The sequence below is a fragment of the Equus caballus genome, chromosome 20 (assembly GCF_041296265.1).
Source record: "Equus caballus isolate H_3958 breed thoroughbred chromosome 20, TB-T2T, whole genome shotgun sequence".
In the NCBI taxonomy this organism is placed as follows: domain Eukaryota; kingdom Metazoa; phylum Chordata; class Mammalia; order Perissodactyla; family Equidae; genus Equus; species Equus caballus.
The window spans coordinates 32,826,269-32,843,945 of record NC_091703.1 but is presented as its reverse complement, the minus strand read 5'-3'; the positions used below and the strand labels follow the sequence as shown (position 1 = coordinate 32,843,945).

At 48.7% G+C, this 17,677-nt stretch overlaps 2 protein-coding genes across 14 annotated transcripts; both read right to left on the bottom strand.

Annotated features, from left to right (window-relative positions):
• Positions 1-39: 39 nt before the first annotated feature.
• On the bottom strand, positions 40-4,164 carry C20H6orf136 (chromosome 20 C6orf136 homolog). Its single transcript, XM_070245157.1, has 6 exons — positions 3,830-4,164; positions 2,076-2,480; positions 1,450-1,538; positions 1,070-1,270; positions 414-483; positions 40-335 (listed from the first exon to the last, which is right to left on the bottom strand). The coding sequence occupies exons 1-6, from the start codon at positions 3,899-3,901 to the stop codon at positions 222-224; spliced, it is 951 nt and encodes a 316-aa protein (XP_070101258.1). The 5' UTR covers positions 3,902-4,164; the 3' UTR covers positions 40-221.
• A 112-nt stretch (positions 4,165-4,276) lies between these two features.
• ATAT1 (alpha tubulin acetyltransferase 1) lies at positions 4,277-17,560 on the bottom strand. 13 transcript variants are annotated; one of them, XM_003363794.5, is made up of 13 exons: positions 17,390-17,542; positions 16,876-16,936; positions 16,671-16,762; positions 16,488-16,548; positions 16,267-16,380; positions 15,980-16,081; positions 10,060-10,105; positions 9,873-9,941; positions 8,282-8,353; positions 7,864-8,107; positions 5,134-5,213; positions 4,998-5,040; positions 4,277-4,632 (listed from the first exon to the last, which is right to left on the bottom strand). In XM_003363794.5, the coding sequence occupies exons 1-13, from the start codon at positions 17,494-17,496 to the stop codon at positions 4,458-4,460; spliced, it is 1,266 nt and encodes a 421-aa protein (XP_003363842.2). In that variant the 5' UTR covers positions 17,497-17,542; the 3' UTR covers positions 4,277-4,457. The 13 variants fall into 13 exon arrangements, with proteins under 13 accessions (XP_003363842.2, XP_070101251.1, XP_005603732.2 ...); XM_070245150.1 differs by having other exon boundaries at positions 17,062-17,414; XM_005603675.4 differs by having other exon boundaries at positions 4,998-5,213.
• Positions 17,561-17,677: the final 117 nt, after the last annotated feature.

The window sequence follows — 17,677 nt, the reverse complement described above, 5'->3', positions numbered from 1 at the left end:
CTTTTAGGATCCAGAGAAACTGACATGGAAATTCTCTCATATATTCACTTAAACTTTATTATTTACAAGTTAAATTACACAGCAGCTTTACACAGCATGAGATGGAAAGGAAGGAAAGAGAGAGAAGAGGGGAGGAAGCTGACTCCTGAGATTCTTGGCCGCCTCCACCTCCTCTTGTGCGTAGCAAAGTCTTCAGTGCTGTCTCCACCCCCGTTCCTGGATCAGGCCTCGGAACACAGGTGTAAATTGGGTTCTGGCTCTGACAGCCCCAGAGTCACCAGGGCTCCCACTAGCAGCTTCTTCACAGGTGTTGGGGGTGAGTGTGAAGGCATCAGCTGCAGGGAGAAAGGTTAGTGGCAACTGGTGGGATGTTCCACCCCTTGCCCCCACCCCCATCCAGTGAAAGGACTCACTTTGTCTAGGCGATGGCGACAAATGAGGCCGTCGGAATTCAGGTAGAAGGTGGAATAGGCATCGTAGGTCCTGGTGAAGGGAGAAGGTGAAGGTGACTGGTCCCAAAGTTTAAGTCAAGTATTTGTTTAAACTAGTAGTTCCTGAGCTTTGCCATAGATTAGATCACCTAAGGAACTTTACAAATCCCTGATGCCCAGGTTGCACGCTGTCCCTATTAAATCATGTCTGGCACCAGTATTTTTTAAAGATCCTTAGATGATTCTACTGTGCAGCAAAGTGTGGGGACCACTGGTTTGGGCCATGCCTAACAACTTCTTGGGAGTCTACTCTGCCAGAAATTTACCAGCTACTTTACCTAAGGTTGTGGGGCTCACCCTAGAAAAGAGCAATTTTCATTTGTTCACTAAGTATTTGAGTACCTACTATGTGCCAGGTAACGTACATAAAGAAACTGAGTTCAGAGGTTTCCTAACATACTCAAAGTCCCTGTTTTTATTATATTAAAGTAGACTGAAACAAGATCCCTGCCCTCAAGGAACCTGCACTCAAATCAGGGCAGATCAAGGACTGTCTGGGAGACTAGACCATCAGATTCCTAAAAAGGTAAGATTAGGAAATTGATTGTAGTGTGGGTCCTTTCTCATTTCTCCCTCACCGGTAAAGCTCTTCCTTGTCACGCTTGTAGAAACGTAGAAAGAGCAGGTGGATGGGCAGCCCCACGAGCCGCCAGCGGGCTTGCAGGGTCCAATTCTCAGGGTGACGGGTCAGCTGTAGAACCTCCAACCGAAGTTGTGCAAAATAGTTCCAGGCCAGGAAGCGGCAGAGGGTTAGGGACAGAATGTACCATGTCCTGCCCCTGTAAAGAAGGGATGGAAAAGAAAGCTCATGATGGCAGAATCAGAAAACCAAACTGGCCTCTGTTCGAGGAATGGGAACATTGTGAGGAGCAGGACCTTCTCCAGTTAGTGAAAAGGGTCAGGTATATAGCACTGGGTCCTTTTCCTCCCCAAGGCGTACCCGTGCCTGGATTCTCACTTGGTACGTATGTTCAGGACCTCATTGATGAATTCCACATCCGATGAGTAGAGAGTGTAGTCATGGGAGTGAAGGAAGAGATTGGGGAGCTAGGTGGAAGAAGGAGGCATCAGCCCAGTGGGAAAGAAAAGGTGATTCTATTCCTTAGTTTTCTATTTTTAGTGTCTCTTTATTCCCCTCCGAGTAAAAGGTCATCTCATCCCATGTTTAATTTCCCTTAAGCCAAACTGAGGAGCATTTTCCCCTTGGGAAATGTTTCTTTTTTCTTTTTTTAAAGATTTTATTTTTTTTCCTTTTTCTCCCCAAAGCCCCCCAGTACATAGTTGTATATTCTTCGTTTGGGTCCTTCTAGTTGTGGCATGTAGGATGCTGCCTCAGTGTGGTATGATGAGCAGTGTGCCATGTCCGCGCCCAGGATTCGAATCAACGAAACACTGGGCCGCCTGCAGCGGAGCGCGCGAACTTAACCACTCGGTCACGGGGCCAGCCCCGGGAAATGTTTCTAATATATTTCTATGCCTGCCACATGGTTCCAAGAAAGAATCCAGTTGAACTAACCCCTCTATTTCCAAGTATTACCTATGTTCCTTCCCACTGTGGATGAAGGCCACTTCCAACTGACTTACCTCATGTCTCAGTCTCTCATACATGACAGCCAGGTGTTCTTCCATACTCGGATCTCCCGATGGAGTGGCAGGGGAAGGGCAGGCTGTCCCAGGGGCTCGGAAAGGTATCAAAGCCCCAGGATAGGGGCAGGGAGGTCCCTCAAATAGGCTTCTAAGCCCATCTAGGCAGCCACTATGCAATTCAGGTCCTGGTCCCTCCTCCCCCTTTCCTGGAGGGAGAACCACCCATGGTGAGCTGAGGGCCTTGATCTGAGGGAGAGGTAGTGGGGGAGCCGGGGGAAGCAGCCGAGGTGGGGGAGGTGGGGGTGGGGGAGACCAGAGGAGGAGAGGAGAAGCTGGAGAAATGGTGGTTGTGGAGTGGGGCCAAAGGGGTGGGAATGGTAGAGCCCGTGGAGAAAGCTGGTCCTAAGGAGAAACAAAAGGGAAAAAGATAAGAATTCAGCTGCGTAATGCCCCTTCATCCAAACTCTGCTCCTTAACGTGCTTCCAATTCCACTTGCTCCTTCTGACAGGAGAGATGGAATTAAAGGAAAAATGGGATGGGTTCATCTCCATCTCTACTGAAAACAGGTTAACAGTTTCCTATGATACGAGTACAAGTACTTCCCCAAAACATCAGCAAATACTTTTACATTTGTTTAAGATTTCAACATTGTTTAGGGACAGTTCCACCTCTCTTATAGCAAGAATCACAAGAATACATATTTGAAGGATAAACGAATGAATAACAGGTTTTATTGTACTGCGGATGAAATGATGTGGCCTGGAACACAACTTCACGATTAAGTGTGTGAGGCAGATGTTGTATAGAGAAAAGAACATCCAGCTGGAACTAGGAGACGCTTCTTTGAGTTCCAATTCTATCATGTAACCTTAGGCACTCCCATTCTCCATGCCTGTTCCCTATAAATGTTCTCTTATAAATGAGGATGATGAAGCCACGCTGAGTTATTATGAGAACTATATGAGATAAGTGTAAATAAAACTTTGAGACCTATAAAGTAGTATATAAATGTAAGCTATTATCATTTCGGGCCCCTCTAATGACACAAACAAGCCCAGGAGACTGTAAAAGGCTGGACTTCATTCTCTCTGCTTTACCGACGTTGAAACTGCGATGAGGGCGAGGTCACCCAAGGCCAGGCCTGACCCAAGACCCTCCGTTCCCAAGGAACCGCCCGGGGTCTCCCGGAAAGGCGGGCGGCCGCGCGGGTACCTCTGTCCCCGACGGTGTCCCTGAGGCGCCGTCTCCGCCGGGGGCGTGGCCATCTTGCCCGCCCGGGCGCAGGGCCCCGAACCGGGTCCAACTGGGCCCGCCTTCCTGCCGGGACCGCTATCCGGTGCAAGATGCGCGGGCTGCAGAGCGCGGCTCGCAGGTCTGTTTGGTCGCGACCAGGGAATTCCGGGGCGGCGCCGCGGCAGGCTGCGAACCTCTCCGCCCCCTGCCCTTCAAATCACCTCCAGGCGCAGGTAACCGCCGGGACGCGGGCGAAATGCGAACGCGCCGCCCCAGCTTCCACCCCGCCTGCCCACGCCGGGGAACCACAGTCCCGACGCACCAAGGCCCTCAGGGCCGCCCTCGCGCGCCCGCGACCCTGGTCCCCTCCACGCGCCGCCCGGCACAGGTGGGAAGGGGCGGTGGGACGTCATTGCGCCTGCGCGGAACGGGGCGCGCGCTCCGCCCCACGCGCCGGCTCTGAGGAGGGTCTCTCCCCGCCCCCTCTCCTCCCCGCCCGCTTCCCCTCTGCTCTCACCTGGGGGAGCGCCTGGTAGGCACGGAGGCAGGGGCCGAGACGCCGGGCCGCCCCTCGGCCGGGCTGGTACATGATCTTCCGGGAGTGGAGAGAGCGCCTCCCGAGTCCGGCCTCCGGCCTCCTCACAGGGGTGAGCACGCCCTGGAGCCGGCTTCTTGAAGGGGAAAGGAGGGGGGGTGAGGGGCTGAGGGGAGGCAAACGGAGATGTTGCGCGCTTGCGCACTGCAGGTTCCAGGGAGGCGAAGAGGCGATCGGGCTGCAGTCAGTGCGCCTGCGCTGGTCTGAGCGGAGGCTGCCTCAGAGCGCTTGCGCAGTAAATTAGCGGTCCAAGCACCGCTCTCAACTCTGCGGCGCTTGCGCAAAAAACTGGGCGATGATGGGGCTGAATCCGGTGCTACCAGAGTGAGGGGTGGGATTGAAATAATGACAATCAAGTTTTCCAGTAGCTGTCGTGATAAAAAATAAATACTTTTATTGTTCTGGTTAAAAATAAGATACAAATGATTTGGCGCTGATAAGAAAGCCTGTTGAATGAATGAATGAATACATCCATTATGAGAGGGGGCTTTGGCTGTCTCCTGTAGCGATAGAAATAACACTGACTTTGAAGGTGTGAGGGGGGCTGCGGTCACCAAGGCCTAGTGCTGCGACGTTCCTGCAAGTTTCGAATGAACCTGGCGTTGAACACGTCCCCACCCATTGTCCAGGACTGGGCTGGTGGGGCCTGGGCCTGTGGCGGAACTGTGTGCATGGGTTCCTCCCCAGACCCATCCTGTGAGAAAACCTGCTCTTCATTGGCAGACCTGGTAGGTGGGAAGGAGATGGAGAGTGGGTTATAGGGGTACTAAAGTGGGAATTAAGATCATAGACTCTTCAAGGTCTTTTCTGGTCTTTCTGGCTCTTAATGCAGAGGACACACGATGGGGTATGAAGCTGGAACCATTAGTGCTATGTCCAAATTTGAAACCCCTCAGAGAGTGCTAAAGGGAAGCACCAGAGTTGAACCTATGGGGAAAGAGGCTTGTAGGATGTTAGCTAAAAGGATTTGTGGGAGGAGCTGGTGTACAGTTCAAAGAGTAACATTTAGGAGGAGGAAGTAGCTGAGAGTGTTGTTAGGAAAGGAGTCAAAGGTGGTGTGAGGCTGATAGGGGAGGGGCTCAGACCTCACCTAGTCTCTGTTTCCTGTTCCCCCTGCTTCGATTCTTGGTTGCCTGTGGAAACACCAGGCATGTGATAGGAAAGCCGGAGCAGGTAGTGAATATGGCCTACTTGATTTGAGTGGGTAAGGAGGGATGAATACGTACCTGTGTTGGGGGATGAGGAATTCAACCCCCCATGGCGGCTGTAGCAGCAGCTTTGGGCTACCAGCCCTGGGGGAGTCCCCCTGCAGAAGAAATGGGCGATGATGGGGAAGAGGCTCCAGGATGAAGGATGAGTGGGTATGGAGGAATCAGAGGAGAGGAATAAAAGGAATAGCACAGGAACAAAGAGGAGGGGTAGTTATCCCTCCTAAGGGGTTTTAATCTAAGCTCTGCCCCAGAAAAGGAGACGGAGCTCATTTTATACTCTGAGATTTACTGGAGGAGTCCTGATTTGTTGCTTTATTATTTCTAGTTGAGGTAATGTGTTAAAAGTAAGGCCAAATGTGATCCAAATCATGTCATAAAAACAGACTCACATACAGGCAAAAAAGAATTTGTTAGACTGGGTGCGCCCTCATATTTGGTTTGGAAAACATGGTTACCTTAATTATAGGATACCTAAGACCAGAGGGAAATAGGGAGTGGCAAGGCCGAATTTAGGAAGAAAAGGAAGGGAGCCTTTGGAGGATAGGTAACTGTGTTAAACTTTCAACCTAGTAAGGGATTGTCTTGAGACAGAGATCCAAGGGTTTAGTGGGAGAGAGGGCAGAAAATCAGAATGGGAAGAGGAATCCAGGGAACAGATGGGAGGCAATTAGTGGATCCCAGAGAGGTTGGTAAATCTTGACATCTCAGCAAAGTCTGGCCTAGGGTGAAGGGTAGAAGTCACTGGGGAGAGCTGGAGGTTTCTGGAGGGAATGGGGGAGTAGATATAGAAGCCTACACAAAGGGATCCAGTGACTACATGAGGAGTCAGAATCTGCAGGAGAAGATCCAGCAATGAAAATGGGGATGGGTAGACGGCAGATCCTGCAAGGGGAGCCCTGAGACTCCTTGCGAGAAGATCTGCAGATCTCAGAGGTGAGAAAGATGAGAGGGACAGAAATCCTGAGATCCCAGGAAAATAAGGGGTGACGCACAAATGAGGCTGAGACCTTAAGTTTGGTTTTTTTTAGTGTTTTTTTTCATTGAAAATGTCCATTTAAAAAACACAAAAGAATTCACACTTTATTCAGACAACACTGAGAGGGAGAAGAAAAAGGAGGAGTGAGTCGGGAGAGAGGGAGATCCTGCTCCCAAGGATTTGGGGAACACACTAGGCAGTGGAGGTACCTGGTCTACCACACACTCAGAGGGTAGGGAGGGGGTACGGAGCAGGGAAGAAGGTTCTTGCTAGGAGGAAAGAAAAAAGGAAGGCCAGAGGAAGAGTTCCCCCATCTTCTCAAGACAACCTCACAAGACAGGAAATATCAGCATCTAGCTACTGGGGAGGGATGGATGCAAGAGGGGATTCTAGGAGCTAATAGATCCTTGAGACTCAGGTTTATTTTCTGAAACATGGCTAAGAGTGATCCCACGGTGCTTGCTGGGATCTACTGCCAAGAAACAAACTCCTTCATAGAATCTGGATCTGGGGGAAGTGGCGGTGTCTCTAGAAGTGTGGCAAGTCTTTAGAGCCCCAAAGCAGACATCAGCTTGGAGGTTCCCCGATACATACGCATACCCAAAACGTGGAAATTAAGAGTTTGGCAATGTTGAGTGGATCCCTTTGGGGAGCTGGTAAGTCCCTATCCTACCTAACTGGACTGCTCTGAAGCAGAGCTCATTGGTCAGCATCAGCAGGCTCAAAGGGGAAGGGTGGTAGGCAGCACAAAGCAGCATTAGAGCCAGCAGCAGACACTGTAGAGGGAATGTGGGAGTTCTTCCATGGACAAGACTCCTTAAAAGGTTTCCCTGGCAGAGGAGGCCCTTGGACCTTCCACGGTGTTCTAGAATCTAACAGCAAGCAAGAGTGTGCTTCTCTGGATAATTAGCATGAGCCACCCAACCAAGGGGTCTGGCAGCGAATAGGGCTATCTGTTCAGAGAGGGTTCAGAGCCCAAGTTAGGAGAGAAGGGGTGCTTTCTATGGTAAGAAAAGCTACAAAGTATTAGGTTATCTGGGACCCTGACAACGCAGTTGTCTAAGAAAGGGGAAGAGGGAATCCTATGGATTCTGTCAGGTTCCACTGGATCCTGGGGGACGTAATGGAAGAGTGGGTCTGGGGTTTTCAGGGAAAGGGGTCTTTGCCCCGCTAGGTCTCCCAGGGAGGAGAGGGGGTTAGCTGTCTATCAGTATCGACTCTCATCAGACCGGGGAAGGGAGCTATGGAAGGATGTTATGGACAGGAGGAAGGGAGAGGGAAAATGGGGGAGAGAGAAAAACAGAGAAGTCAGAGGTGAAGAGAAAGCTAGGGAGAGATATAAAGGAGATGCCCACTCTGCTTGCTGGGATGGACTCCTGCCACACAGGCCCTGACCTGGGCCAAGTGGCTCCCCAAACTGTCAGAGACACTGCCCCCTCCCAGCAATTATTAAGCCAAGATTTCCCCAATCTTAGAGGCTCAGCTCCCCTGCAACCAATGGATCTGTGTTCTTCTTACCCATCCTCCCAACTCTCACTTTAACTAGAGTCCCCAGACTCCATATAAAGTCCTATTCAGCTCCTTCACTGTAATTTATTTCCAGACCACGCCCACAAATATTTTCCAATATATTCTTCTCAAAAGGTTTCAGGACCTTCCAATCCACCTATCCTATTGCTTCCTGTCTCTCAGGGATTCAAATTGCCCTCTGCCATTTCTAACACCCTCTCTGACAGTCTTGAGTCTTCCTAACCCTCCAACTCTATTACCTGGTGCGGCGACGTTGGGCTGGGCTGCCCCCAGGGTCGGTAGCCAGCAGAAGGCGGGCGGTAGGGTGTGGGGGGCAGAGGCGCAGGGAACGCAGCAGCTCCTGCTCTGGTACAAAGGGACGGAGGGGACCCCGTTCTGGCGAGTTTCCCAGGCTGCTGGAGCGGGGGGGTGGGTGGGCTGGAGGTGTAGCACGGCGAGGAGCCCTGTTTAGGGGCCAAGGAGGCTCCACAGCTACCTTGAGAACTGGGGAGAGGGAGAATAAAGAGCAAGAGAGAGAAAGAAGAAAAAGGAGAAGGAAGGAAGAGAGTCATGACAGCAAAGATTAGGGGTGAAAAAAGAAACCAGAGCCTTTAGAGAGAACTAATCCTTCCCCTGGGTTCAGGTCCCCCAGGCCCAGACACCCTACCCCAGTCTTACATTCTCGGTCACTAGAGGAGTATGGCTTAATGTCTCCCTCTGCTCTCTTGGGTGGCAGCTTCCTTGCTGGAGCTGGCAGTGGAGAGGACACAGGCAACGTAAGCATTAGGAGACATACTTTGTACCCCTCCTCCCGGCCACTCCCCCCACAACCCCAAACCTCTGCTCCCTGACACCACAGTTCCTCCCGGAGAAGGAGAGTTCAGCTCCATCGCAGAAGCAGCTCTGTGGCAATGCCATCACAACAAAAGGGAGTTCAGGGGGAATGCTGGAGCACTTTTAAGGAGAGCCAGAAGGAGTAGGCCAAATGCAGAGGTAGGGGGAAAAGATCCAGGGTGAGACTCCGGGGCCTGGGAGGTGCAGGAGAAGGGTGGCCAAGGGAGGCAAGCTCTTACTGTCGGTGGGTGCTGTCATGCCCCCCTGGGATTCGGGGGCAGTGGAATGGTCCCAGCTGGGCCACCGAGGACCCCAGGTCCCTCTAGATGAGATGGACAAAGCCCTTGGTTAATCAGGAATTACTGTGGAGAGGTCAGGGGAGGTTGGGGTGGGGCAGAACCTCTCCTTTCGGTACAAAGATGGGAAGAGATTTAAGTTTTATTAGGGGGAAAAAAAAAGGATGAGGAGAAAACAGACATCTGAAAAGGAGTTACCAGAGTAAATGGGAGGCTAACATATTGTCCAAAGTTCTGCCTGCCGTCTGCTCACTTCTCTACCTGTGCTCCCTCCCCTCCCCTCTCAAGAGGTTCTCTGTCATGTGTGGCAAATGAGAGCGTTCTCAGCAAATCCACGTAAGCTTTATCCACAGTCCCCTTCCCTGTGGACCCGAGTCCTCACCGTCCTTGTTGGCTCTCACTCTCTCACAGCCTGTAGGCAGGTGAGCAGGAGCGAGATGGGGAAGCCTTGGAAACCAAAGTGAGTCATGGATATGAACTGCCTCACAGTGCCTGACACTGGCTGAAGGAAATGACTGGTAACAGACTCTTCTTTGGGAAGAGCTGAGAGCTAGCCACAAAGCCAGCTCAGGAAGGCGGCCCTCCTGAGCAAGCATGCACTGCACGGCAGCAGCAGGCTGTGCTTCCCCACCTTTGGGAGTCAGTGAGGAAGAGCGAGGAGTGGGGCTCAGACTGGCAGGGAGTGTGTGTGTATGAGGGTGGAATGGGAAACCTGGGCAGCATTTCATTCCCTCCTAGGTTTGATGTCTCCAGATCAATTTGATTATTTGGTCAGAAATGTTACAAATTCTGAGCATTATCTTCTAAAACTAATATTTAAACTTTGAACTTTCATATTGCTATTCTATGACTCGAAACGAAAGGGATGACTTTCCCTCACAGAAACCTGAGGGGTTCACAAAGGAATGAGATTCTGTCATCAAACAGGCTCTCAATGAGCATGCTTAGTTAAAAGTCCTGACAAGTAGGAAATGTACTGAGGTCCCACAAGGGCAAAGGCAAATGGGTAACGACTGCTGGAGACTTGGGTTGCTTTAGAATTCTCCCAAACTGCCCACAGATCGCACTGTGCTCTCCGTGGCCTCCAGAGTAACTAGCCATCATGGCACTACAGTTCCGCCCATTCAATGCAGCTTTACCAGCGGGCGTAGGATCGACTGCAGCAGCACGAGAGTGTCGAGTTGCCCTCAGAGAGGGAGCAGGGGGCCCTGTGAGGAAGGAAGTGGTGGTGTCCCTCAGTGAGGGGGCCAGCAGGACCAAGAATCCACCTCTTTCCTTCCCCTCACCCCAACTACTTGACCAAACACACAAGGTGAGAAAACTTACGATGCTGATGGGCAAAGAAGCCTTCGAAGATCACAAAGTTGTTCACCTATAAGATGAAACAAGCAAGACAGAGTTGTCCATTCAGCCACTCAGAACATACTTGGGTAGAGAACCCTGTGTTAGAAAAACCACAGTTGGGGAGCTGGCCTGGTGGTGCAGCGGTTAAGTTCACACATTCTGCCTGGGGTTCAGCAGTTCGGATCCTGGGTATGGACCTATGCACTGCTTGTCAAGCCATGCTATGGCAGGCGTCCCATATAGAAAGTAGAGGAAGATGGGCACAGATGTTCGCTCAGGGCCAGTCTTCCTCAACAAAAAGAGGAGAATTGGTGGCAGATGTTAGTTCAGGGCTAATCTTCCTCAAAAAAAAAAAAAAAAGATAATAAAAAAATAAAAAGAAAAGAAAAACCACAGTGGGAGGAACAAAAGCCAGCCTTCCTGTCCTTGTTGGTAGATTTAGTCAAAAACTCAGATCCTGATAAGCTGATGCTAAAGTTGATTACAGAATTGCAAAGGACATCAAATAGCCAAAACAATCTTGAAAAAGAAGATAGGATTCACACTTCCTGATTTCAAAACTTACTACAAAGCTATGGTAATCAAAATATGTGTAGAGGCATATGGATAGACATATGGACTAAGGGAATGAATAGAGTCCAGAAATAAACCCATGTGTCTATGGTCAATTGATTTTCAACAAAGGAGCCAAGACCATTCAACAGGGAAAGAACAGTCTCTTTTAACAAACGGTGATTGGACAACTGAATATCTACATGCAAGATAATGAATTTGGACCTCTACCTCACATCATAGGCAAAAAAGAACTACAAATGGATCAAAGACCTAAATGTAAGAGCTAAAACTATGCAACTCTTAGAAGGAATATAGGGGAAAATCTTTATGACCTTGGGTTAGGCAATGGTTTCTTAAATATGACACCAAAAGCACAAGCAACAAGATAAAAAAATAGATAAATAGGACTTCATTGAAAGTAAAAACTTTTGTGCTTCAAATGACCCTATCAAGAAAATGAAAAGACAACCCACAGAATAGGAGAAAATATTTGCAAATCATATATCTGATAAGGGTGTTGTATCTAGAATATATCAAGAACTCTTACAAGTCAAGAACAAGGAACACAATTAAAAATGGGCATGGGGCCAGCCTTGTGGCTGAGTGGTTAAGTTCCTGCACTCCGCTGCAGTGGCCCAGAGTTTCACTGGTTCGAATCCTAGGTGCAGACGTGGCACCGCTCATCAGGCCATGCTGAAGTGGCGTCCCACATGCCACAACTAGAAGGACCCACGACTAAGAATATACAACTATGTACCGGGGGGCTTTGGAGAGAAAAAGGAAAAAATAAAATCTTAAAAAAAAAAAAAAAACTGGGCATAGGCCTTGGGGCTGGCCCGGTGGCGCAGCGGTTAAGTTCGCACGTTCCGCTTTGGCGGCCCGGGGTTCGCCAGTTCAGATCCCAGATGAGGACATGGTACTGCTTGGCAAGCCATGCTGTGGTAGGCGTCTCACATATAAAGCAGAGGAAGATGGGCACGGATGTTAGCTCAGGGCCAGTCTTCCTCATCAAAAAGAGGAGGATTGGCAGCAGATGTTAGCTCAGGGCTAATCTTCCTCAAAAAAAAAAAAAGGGCTTAGGACTTGAATAAGCATTTCTCCAAAGATGATATACAAATGGCCAATAAGCACTTGAAAAGATGCTCGAGCACAACTAGAAGGACCTACAACTAAAATATACAACTACATACTGGGGGGATTCGGGGAGGAAAAAAAGCAGGGAAAAAAAAAAGATTGGCAACGGTTGTTAGCTCAGGTGCCAATCTTTAAAAAAAAAAAAAAAAGATGCTCAACATCATTAGCCATTAGGGAGACGCAAATCAAAACCACAAAGAGATACCACTTAACACCCACTAGGATAGGTCTAACAACAACAACAACAACAACAAAATAACAAATGTTGGTAAGGAAGCTGAGAAATTGGAATCCTAATACTGTTGGTAGAGATGTAAAATGTTGCAGTCATTGTGAAAAAACAGTTGCTCAGTTCCTCAAAAAGTTAGACGTTGAATTACCATGTGACCCAACAATTCCACTCTTAGGTACATATCCAAGAGAAATGGAAATATATGTCCAAACAAATTGATATATCCATATAATGGAATACTATTCAGCCATAAAAAGGAATGAAGTAGTGACGCATGCTACAACATGAATGAAGTCCCTGAACATTGTGAAAGGGAAAGCCAAACACAAATGCCACATATTTTATGATTCCATTTATATAAAATGTCCAGAGTAAGCACATCCATAGAGAGAGTAGAGATTAGTGGTTGATAGGGACTGGGGGAAGAGGAAGAGGGAGTGGCTGCTTAATGAATACTGGGTTTCCTTCTGGGTGATAGAAAGGTTCTGGAATTAGACATGGTGATAATTGAACAACATTGTGAATATCCTAAAAACCGCCTAATTGTATATTTTAAATAGTTAAAATAGTGAATTTTATCACAAAAACAAAAAACCCAGTCCCTACTTTTAAGTTCTCCAGGACCCAAGCTCATAGAGACACAGTGTACAAAACATCAAGGAGGGTAAGGCCTCCAAACTGTCAAAACAACTTCAAAACACATGAAGAAGGCCAAATGGTTCAAATATACAAATACTGAGAAAAACAAAGATTTAAGCAGGGTTCACACAGTGGGGCCAGTCGAGGAAGACATGCTGAAGGACGGGCGGGTCACTTTGATAACGAGTCATGGATAGAGTGATTTCATTGTATCATCACATTCAATTTGGCCACCACCACAATATTTGGAGTCACTACAGTCATGTGTTGCTTAACGACAGGGACACATCCTGAGAAGTGCGTTATTAGGCAATTTTGTTGTCGTGTGAACATCACAGAGTGTACTTATACAAACCTACATGGTATAGCCTACTACACACCTAGACTACATGGTACTAACCTTACGGGACCCCCATCATATATCTGGTGTGTCATTGACCAAAACATCGTTATGCGGTGCGTGATTGTATTTTAAAGAAGAGTAAAAAAAGGCTTGGAGACATGACTTGCCCAAAGCCAAGTAGCTACAAATGGCAGAGCTTGGCCTCAAGCCCCTGACTCCTGATTCTGGCTGTAGCGTTTCAGCTAGGAATACAGTGTAGTCATTAAGAGTGGGCTATGGGTTCAAATTTGAGCTCCACCACTTACTAGCTATGTGAAGTTGGTCAAGTCACTAATCTGTATCTACCCAAAAAGAGCTCAATAATAGCACCTACCTCAAAGAGATGTACAAGGATGCACTGAGAGGATGCATGCAGATACCACACAGAGCTCATGGAACAGTCATTGCTTGCACTCTACGCTGCTCTGGTCCTACACGTTACCTGGGTAATGCATTTGATGTCAAATCCTATGCTCCCTCCACTGCTCTCTGCTGCCTCTTACTGGAAAACTGTACCGTGAGAGGGCATTCTAAGCAGACTCTGCCTATCTCCTGTCTTGATCCTGCTGTAATGTCTACCAGCCCATCCTCATCCTCTCCCAACAAGCACATGCCCAGCATTTCAGCCACACAAAACTGCTTGCAGTGCCCTGAAAGGTAGTTTAATAGCTCTCTGCCTTTGCTCATGCTGGCTCCTCTACATGAAAAGCACTTCAGCCCACCCACTTATGTCCTCCTGATAAACACTAACGTTTCAAGAATAAACATAAGTCAAGCCTTTCTTTACTCAACCCAAACCTAAACGTAGTGCTCACCACCACGTCCTTAAGCCACCTGTGTAAGCATGTCAATCAAATCTTGTTACAATGGATTAACTGTCCATGCTCCTATCCAAGCTAACTTGTCAATTAAATCCCAACCACTCCCACCCACTCAAGGACACTGCGACAGCAATTCTCCCCACTTTCTTTGACATCATCAAATTTTCTCTCTACTGAATCATTCTTAGGCTATTACTTCTTCCAAATGAAAACAATCAATCCTTTCTTGATCCACTTCCCTCTCCAGCTCTTACTGTATTTCTCTGTTCCTCTTAAAGCAGCATTTATAAGACTGGCCTATTCTTGCTGTCTCGAGCTCCTAGCTTCTCAATCTCCTAAACCCACTCCATCCAGGCTTCCACCCACCACTGCACCAAAACTGCTTGTCAGGATCACAAGTGGCTTCACGCAGCTAAATCCGACAGTCACTTCTCAGACGTCTTCTTACTTCACTCATCAGTAGCATTTGACTCAGTAAGCTATTCCTTCCTCGAGGAAACACTTTCTTCACTGGTCTTCCAGGTCACCTTTCTTGCAAGTTTTCATCTACTTCACCAATCCTTGGTCGGATTTGCTGGTTCTGCTTTTTCTCCCTGACTTCTTAAAAGAGTGCCCAAGTGCCAAGGGCTCAAGTCCTTGGACCACTTCTCTCTCTGTACTCACTCCTTGGTGATCTCATCCTGTTTCACTGCTTCCAATACCCTGTGTATGCTGAAAACTCTCCATCCCAAACCTCTTCTCTGAACTCCAGAGACGGACCTGTCTACTCAACCTGGACTCATCACAGACATCTCCAGTCAGCATCTTCAAAACAGAATCCTACTATTGCCACCAAAGCTGCTCCACCTACCATCTCAGTTAATGCAATGCCATCCTTCCAACTGCTCAGGGCAACTTTGGGATCATTCTTAACTCTCTCCCTCTTTTTCTCCACATACAATCTATCAGGAAATCTTACTTGCTTTAACTTCAAAATATTTAAAATTTGACCACTCCTTACCATCTCTACTGCCACCATCCTGGTCTGAGCCACCACTATTTTTCATCAGGATTGTTGTTTCCTAACTGGTCTACTTGCTTCTACTCTTGCTCTCCTACTGCCTGTTCTTAAGAGACAAAGTGGTCTTGTTAAAACCTAAGTCACATCATATCATCCCTCTGCTCAGACCCCTAGGATGGTGCTCCTCTTTTCACGTAGAGTAAAAGTTAAAGTCTCTGCAACAGCCTATAAGGCCCCAAATGTCCTTGCTCCCCCATTACCGCTCTGATCTCATCTACCACACCTACTCCCCAACTCATGCTGCTGGAGCCACACCAGCCAATTCACTCTTCCAGGCACACTCTTGCCTCACGCCCTTTGCACCAGCCGTTCCCTCTGCCAGGGATGCTCTCCCTCCAGACATTAGTCGGCTCTTACTCACACCTCCTTTAAGTTATTGCTCAAATAACACTCTCAGTGCGGCTCCTCTGCTTATCCCATTTAAATTTGCAATCCACACACTCCCTTCTCCACCATGGCACTCCCAAGTCCTCTCACGGCCTCTCATTTTTCCAGAGCACTCATCGTCAACTGTAGTACATACTTATTTATGTTTGTCTGTCTCCCCAACTAGAATATAAGCCCCACAAGGGCAGAGACTTTGATCCGTCTTGTTAAGTATTCCTAGGGCCCAGTACAGTCCAATGAGCTCAGTAAGCATTTGTTGAATGAATGGATAGCATTTGTAACATTATATTGCGTTTACTTATAAACAAATCACCTTCCCCACAGTAGACCAAAGCTCCCTGAGAACAGGAAATGTATTTTATTCTGGGCCCTTAATAAATGTTAACTGACTAAGCAATGGCCTGTGTGAAAACAAGGAGGTGACAATGAGCTGGTTACGTGTGGGGCAAGAACATATTATTACGTGTACAGAATGGCCCATGATGAAGAATCAAAACAGATGAGAGTTGCAGGATGAGAAATAGTACCACAAAAAAAGAAAGAAAGAAAGAAAGAAAGAGCTTAGTTGTATAAAATGAATCCTGTATAATGGAGAATAAGGAGCGCTTGAAAGGTGCCACTTTTTTGCCCCCAAATAATAAATAAATTCAATGGGAATGCTCAGTGGGGATCTACCCTCTGAAACCTCTAACCTGTGGGACTGTGGTCTCCAAGCTGTAGTGTTTATTCAGGAACTTCAGCAGCTTCTGTGAGGGTCGGTCAATGGCCAGTTGGTGTGGTTCAACTCGCTCCTTCTGCAGGGAACAGGAGATTCAGGTAGGGGCAGGGGTGGGGAGAGCATACCAAAGAAACCCAGGAGCTGGGAAGGGAATGGAAGCATAGGGGAATATGGGGGGTGGGAGGCAGGGCCTCTGGAAGGGCTCAGGGCAAAGGCGCCTTTGATCTTCATTTTGGACATAAGTGAAGAGATAAGTGATACCTGCAACATATACTGGAAGAGTTCTCGCCCATGGCCATGGCGTTGAACGGACTCATGGATGTAAAAGTCCAGGATGCAAAGTGGTTCTACTTCATTGTGAGCCTCACGATCATCCTGGGATAAAGAACAACAAATATCTTTAAGGACCCACCTCCCAACCTCCAGCAATTTTGTTCTCAGGAGTCAAGGCATATGAACTCTCAGCTTCCAATAACACTCACCAATACAAAGAGTTTCTTATATCCAACTTTGAGGAAGCCAATAATGGCTCCTTTTCCAGCCCTGCAGGATGGGGAAAATAATAAACAAGCTAGTAGCAGAAGAAGCAGAGTCAAAAAAATGGGAGAGGGACTGGGGAAGGAAGGAATTAAGTACGAGACTTAAAAAGAACATTTGGCACTCACGGTCGAGCTGAAGTGTCTTTGAGCACATACATAACATGGCGGTTACTCTGCATCCTCGATGCACTGGTGATGGGAGCAGGAAGATGCTGGGCCTGCGGGAATGTGAAGAGAGACTTTCTTAAGTCTCTTCCAAAGAACTCAGGCCTTCCTTGTCTACTGTCCCCAGAGAGGCCTCCCTTTACTCCCTCTTAGGACTCCCCAATACCTTGGCAGAAGCCTTGCCCAATTCATCTACAATGGTCATAATTTGCTGCTGCAAATCAACACTATAGAAAGAAAGGAGATAAAGAGTCAGATTTGCACTGAATTAGAGGGTCCTGAGCAATCACTCGCTGGGAACCTGGGCTACAACCCCAACCCAGGTTTAGCACTGAAGACTCTCTGACTTTACCTTGGAGTCTTCCGCTCTGATTTTCCACTCCACCCCTCTGGAACCCAAAGTTTTGCCACATATCCTTTCAATGTGGTACACTCCCTCCTCCCTTAAGGTAAGCCCGGGTCAACCACATCCTTTGGTTGGGACCACATATTGGGCCAAGTGGTGAAAGGTCACATATCCAAGCGCCGATCAACCCACTAAGTCTAGGGTCAAAGGTCACCAAAAGGGCGAGCCAGGACGTCAAAAGGAGCGGCCGTCACTAAGAAGGGGGCGTGGTGCCTGGACCAGGTTTCGAGAGGAACGGGGAGAGAAGGGCCATGGGGCGGGTTTGAGATGTCACCGGGCCGGCGTTGTGGTTCCGGGTCGGCGGGCCGGGGGCCGCAGGTGCTGGTCCAGCACCGTGATCCGCTCCGGGAGCAGCGCGTCCACATCGAACGGGAACTCCATGGCCCATTGTGCGCGGCCGGGCCCGCCCCACGCGACGTCACTTCCGCCCCTCCCTCGCCGCCCCGCCCTGCGGAGCCTTTATTTCCCGGCGCGTGCGGAGGGGCCCAGGGACCCGCCCCTACGGGGCCGCCTGCTCCTGCCACCCGCCAGTGCCCTGTCGGCCGACTCCGGAGACCCTGTT

What these genes read in the sequence shown, in the direction of transcription:
- C20H6orf136 (XM_070245157.1), bottom strand. Translation starts at nt 3,901, where the DNA reads ATGTACCAGCCCGGCCGAGGGGCGGCCCGGCGTCTCGGCCCCTGCCTC. An exon ending in CCTACCAGGCGCTCCCCCAG is followed by an intron (nt 2,481 to 3,829) that starts GTGAGAGCAGAG and finishes GTTTCTCCTTAG; the next exon opens with GACCAGCTTTCTCCACGGGC. An exon ending in ATGAGAGACTGAGACATGAG is followed by an intron (nt 1,539 to 2,075) that starts GTAAGTCAGTTG and finishes TCTTCCACCTAG; the next exon opens with CTCCCCAATCTCTTCCTTCA.
- ATAT1 (XM_005603675.4), bottom strand. Translation starts at nt 17,496, where the DNA reads ATGGAGTTCCCGTTCGATGTGGACGCGCTGCTCCCGGAGCGGATCACG. An exon ending in GGAACCACAACGCCGGCCCG is followed by an intron (nt 16,937 to 17,389) that starts GTGACATCTCAA and finishes TTCTTTCTATAG; the next exon opens with TGTTGATTTGCAGCAGCAAA. An exon ending in TGGAGACCACAGTCCCACAG is followed by an intron (nt 10,106 to 15,979) that starts GTTAGAGGTTTC and finishes TTCATCTTATAG; the next exon opens with GTGAACAACTTTGTGATCTT.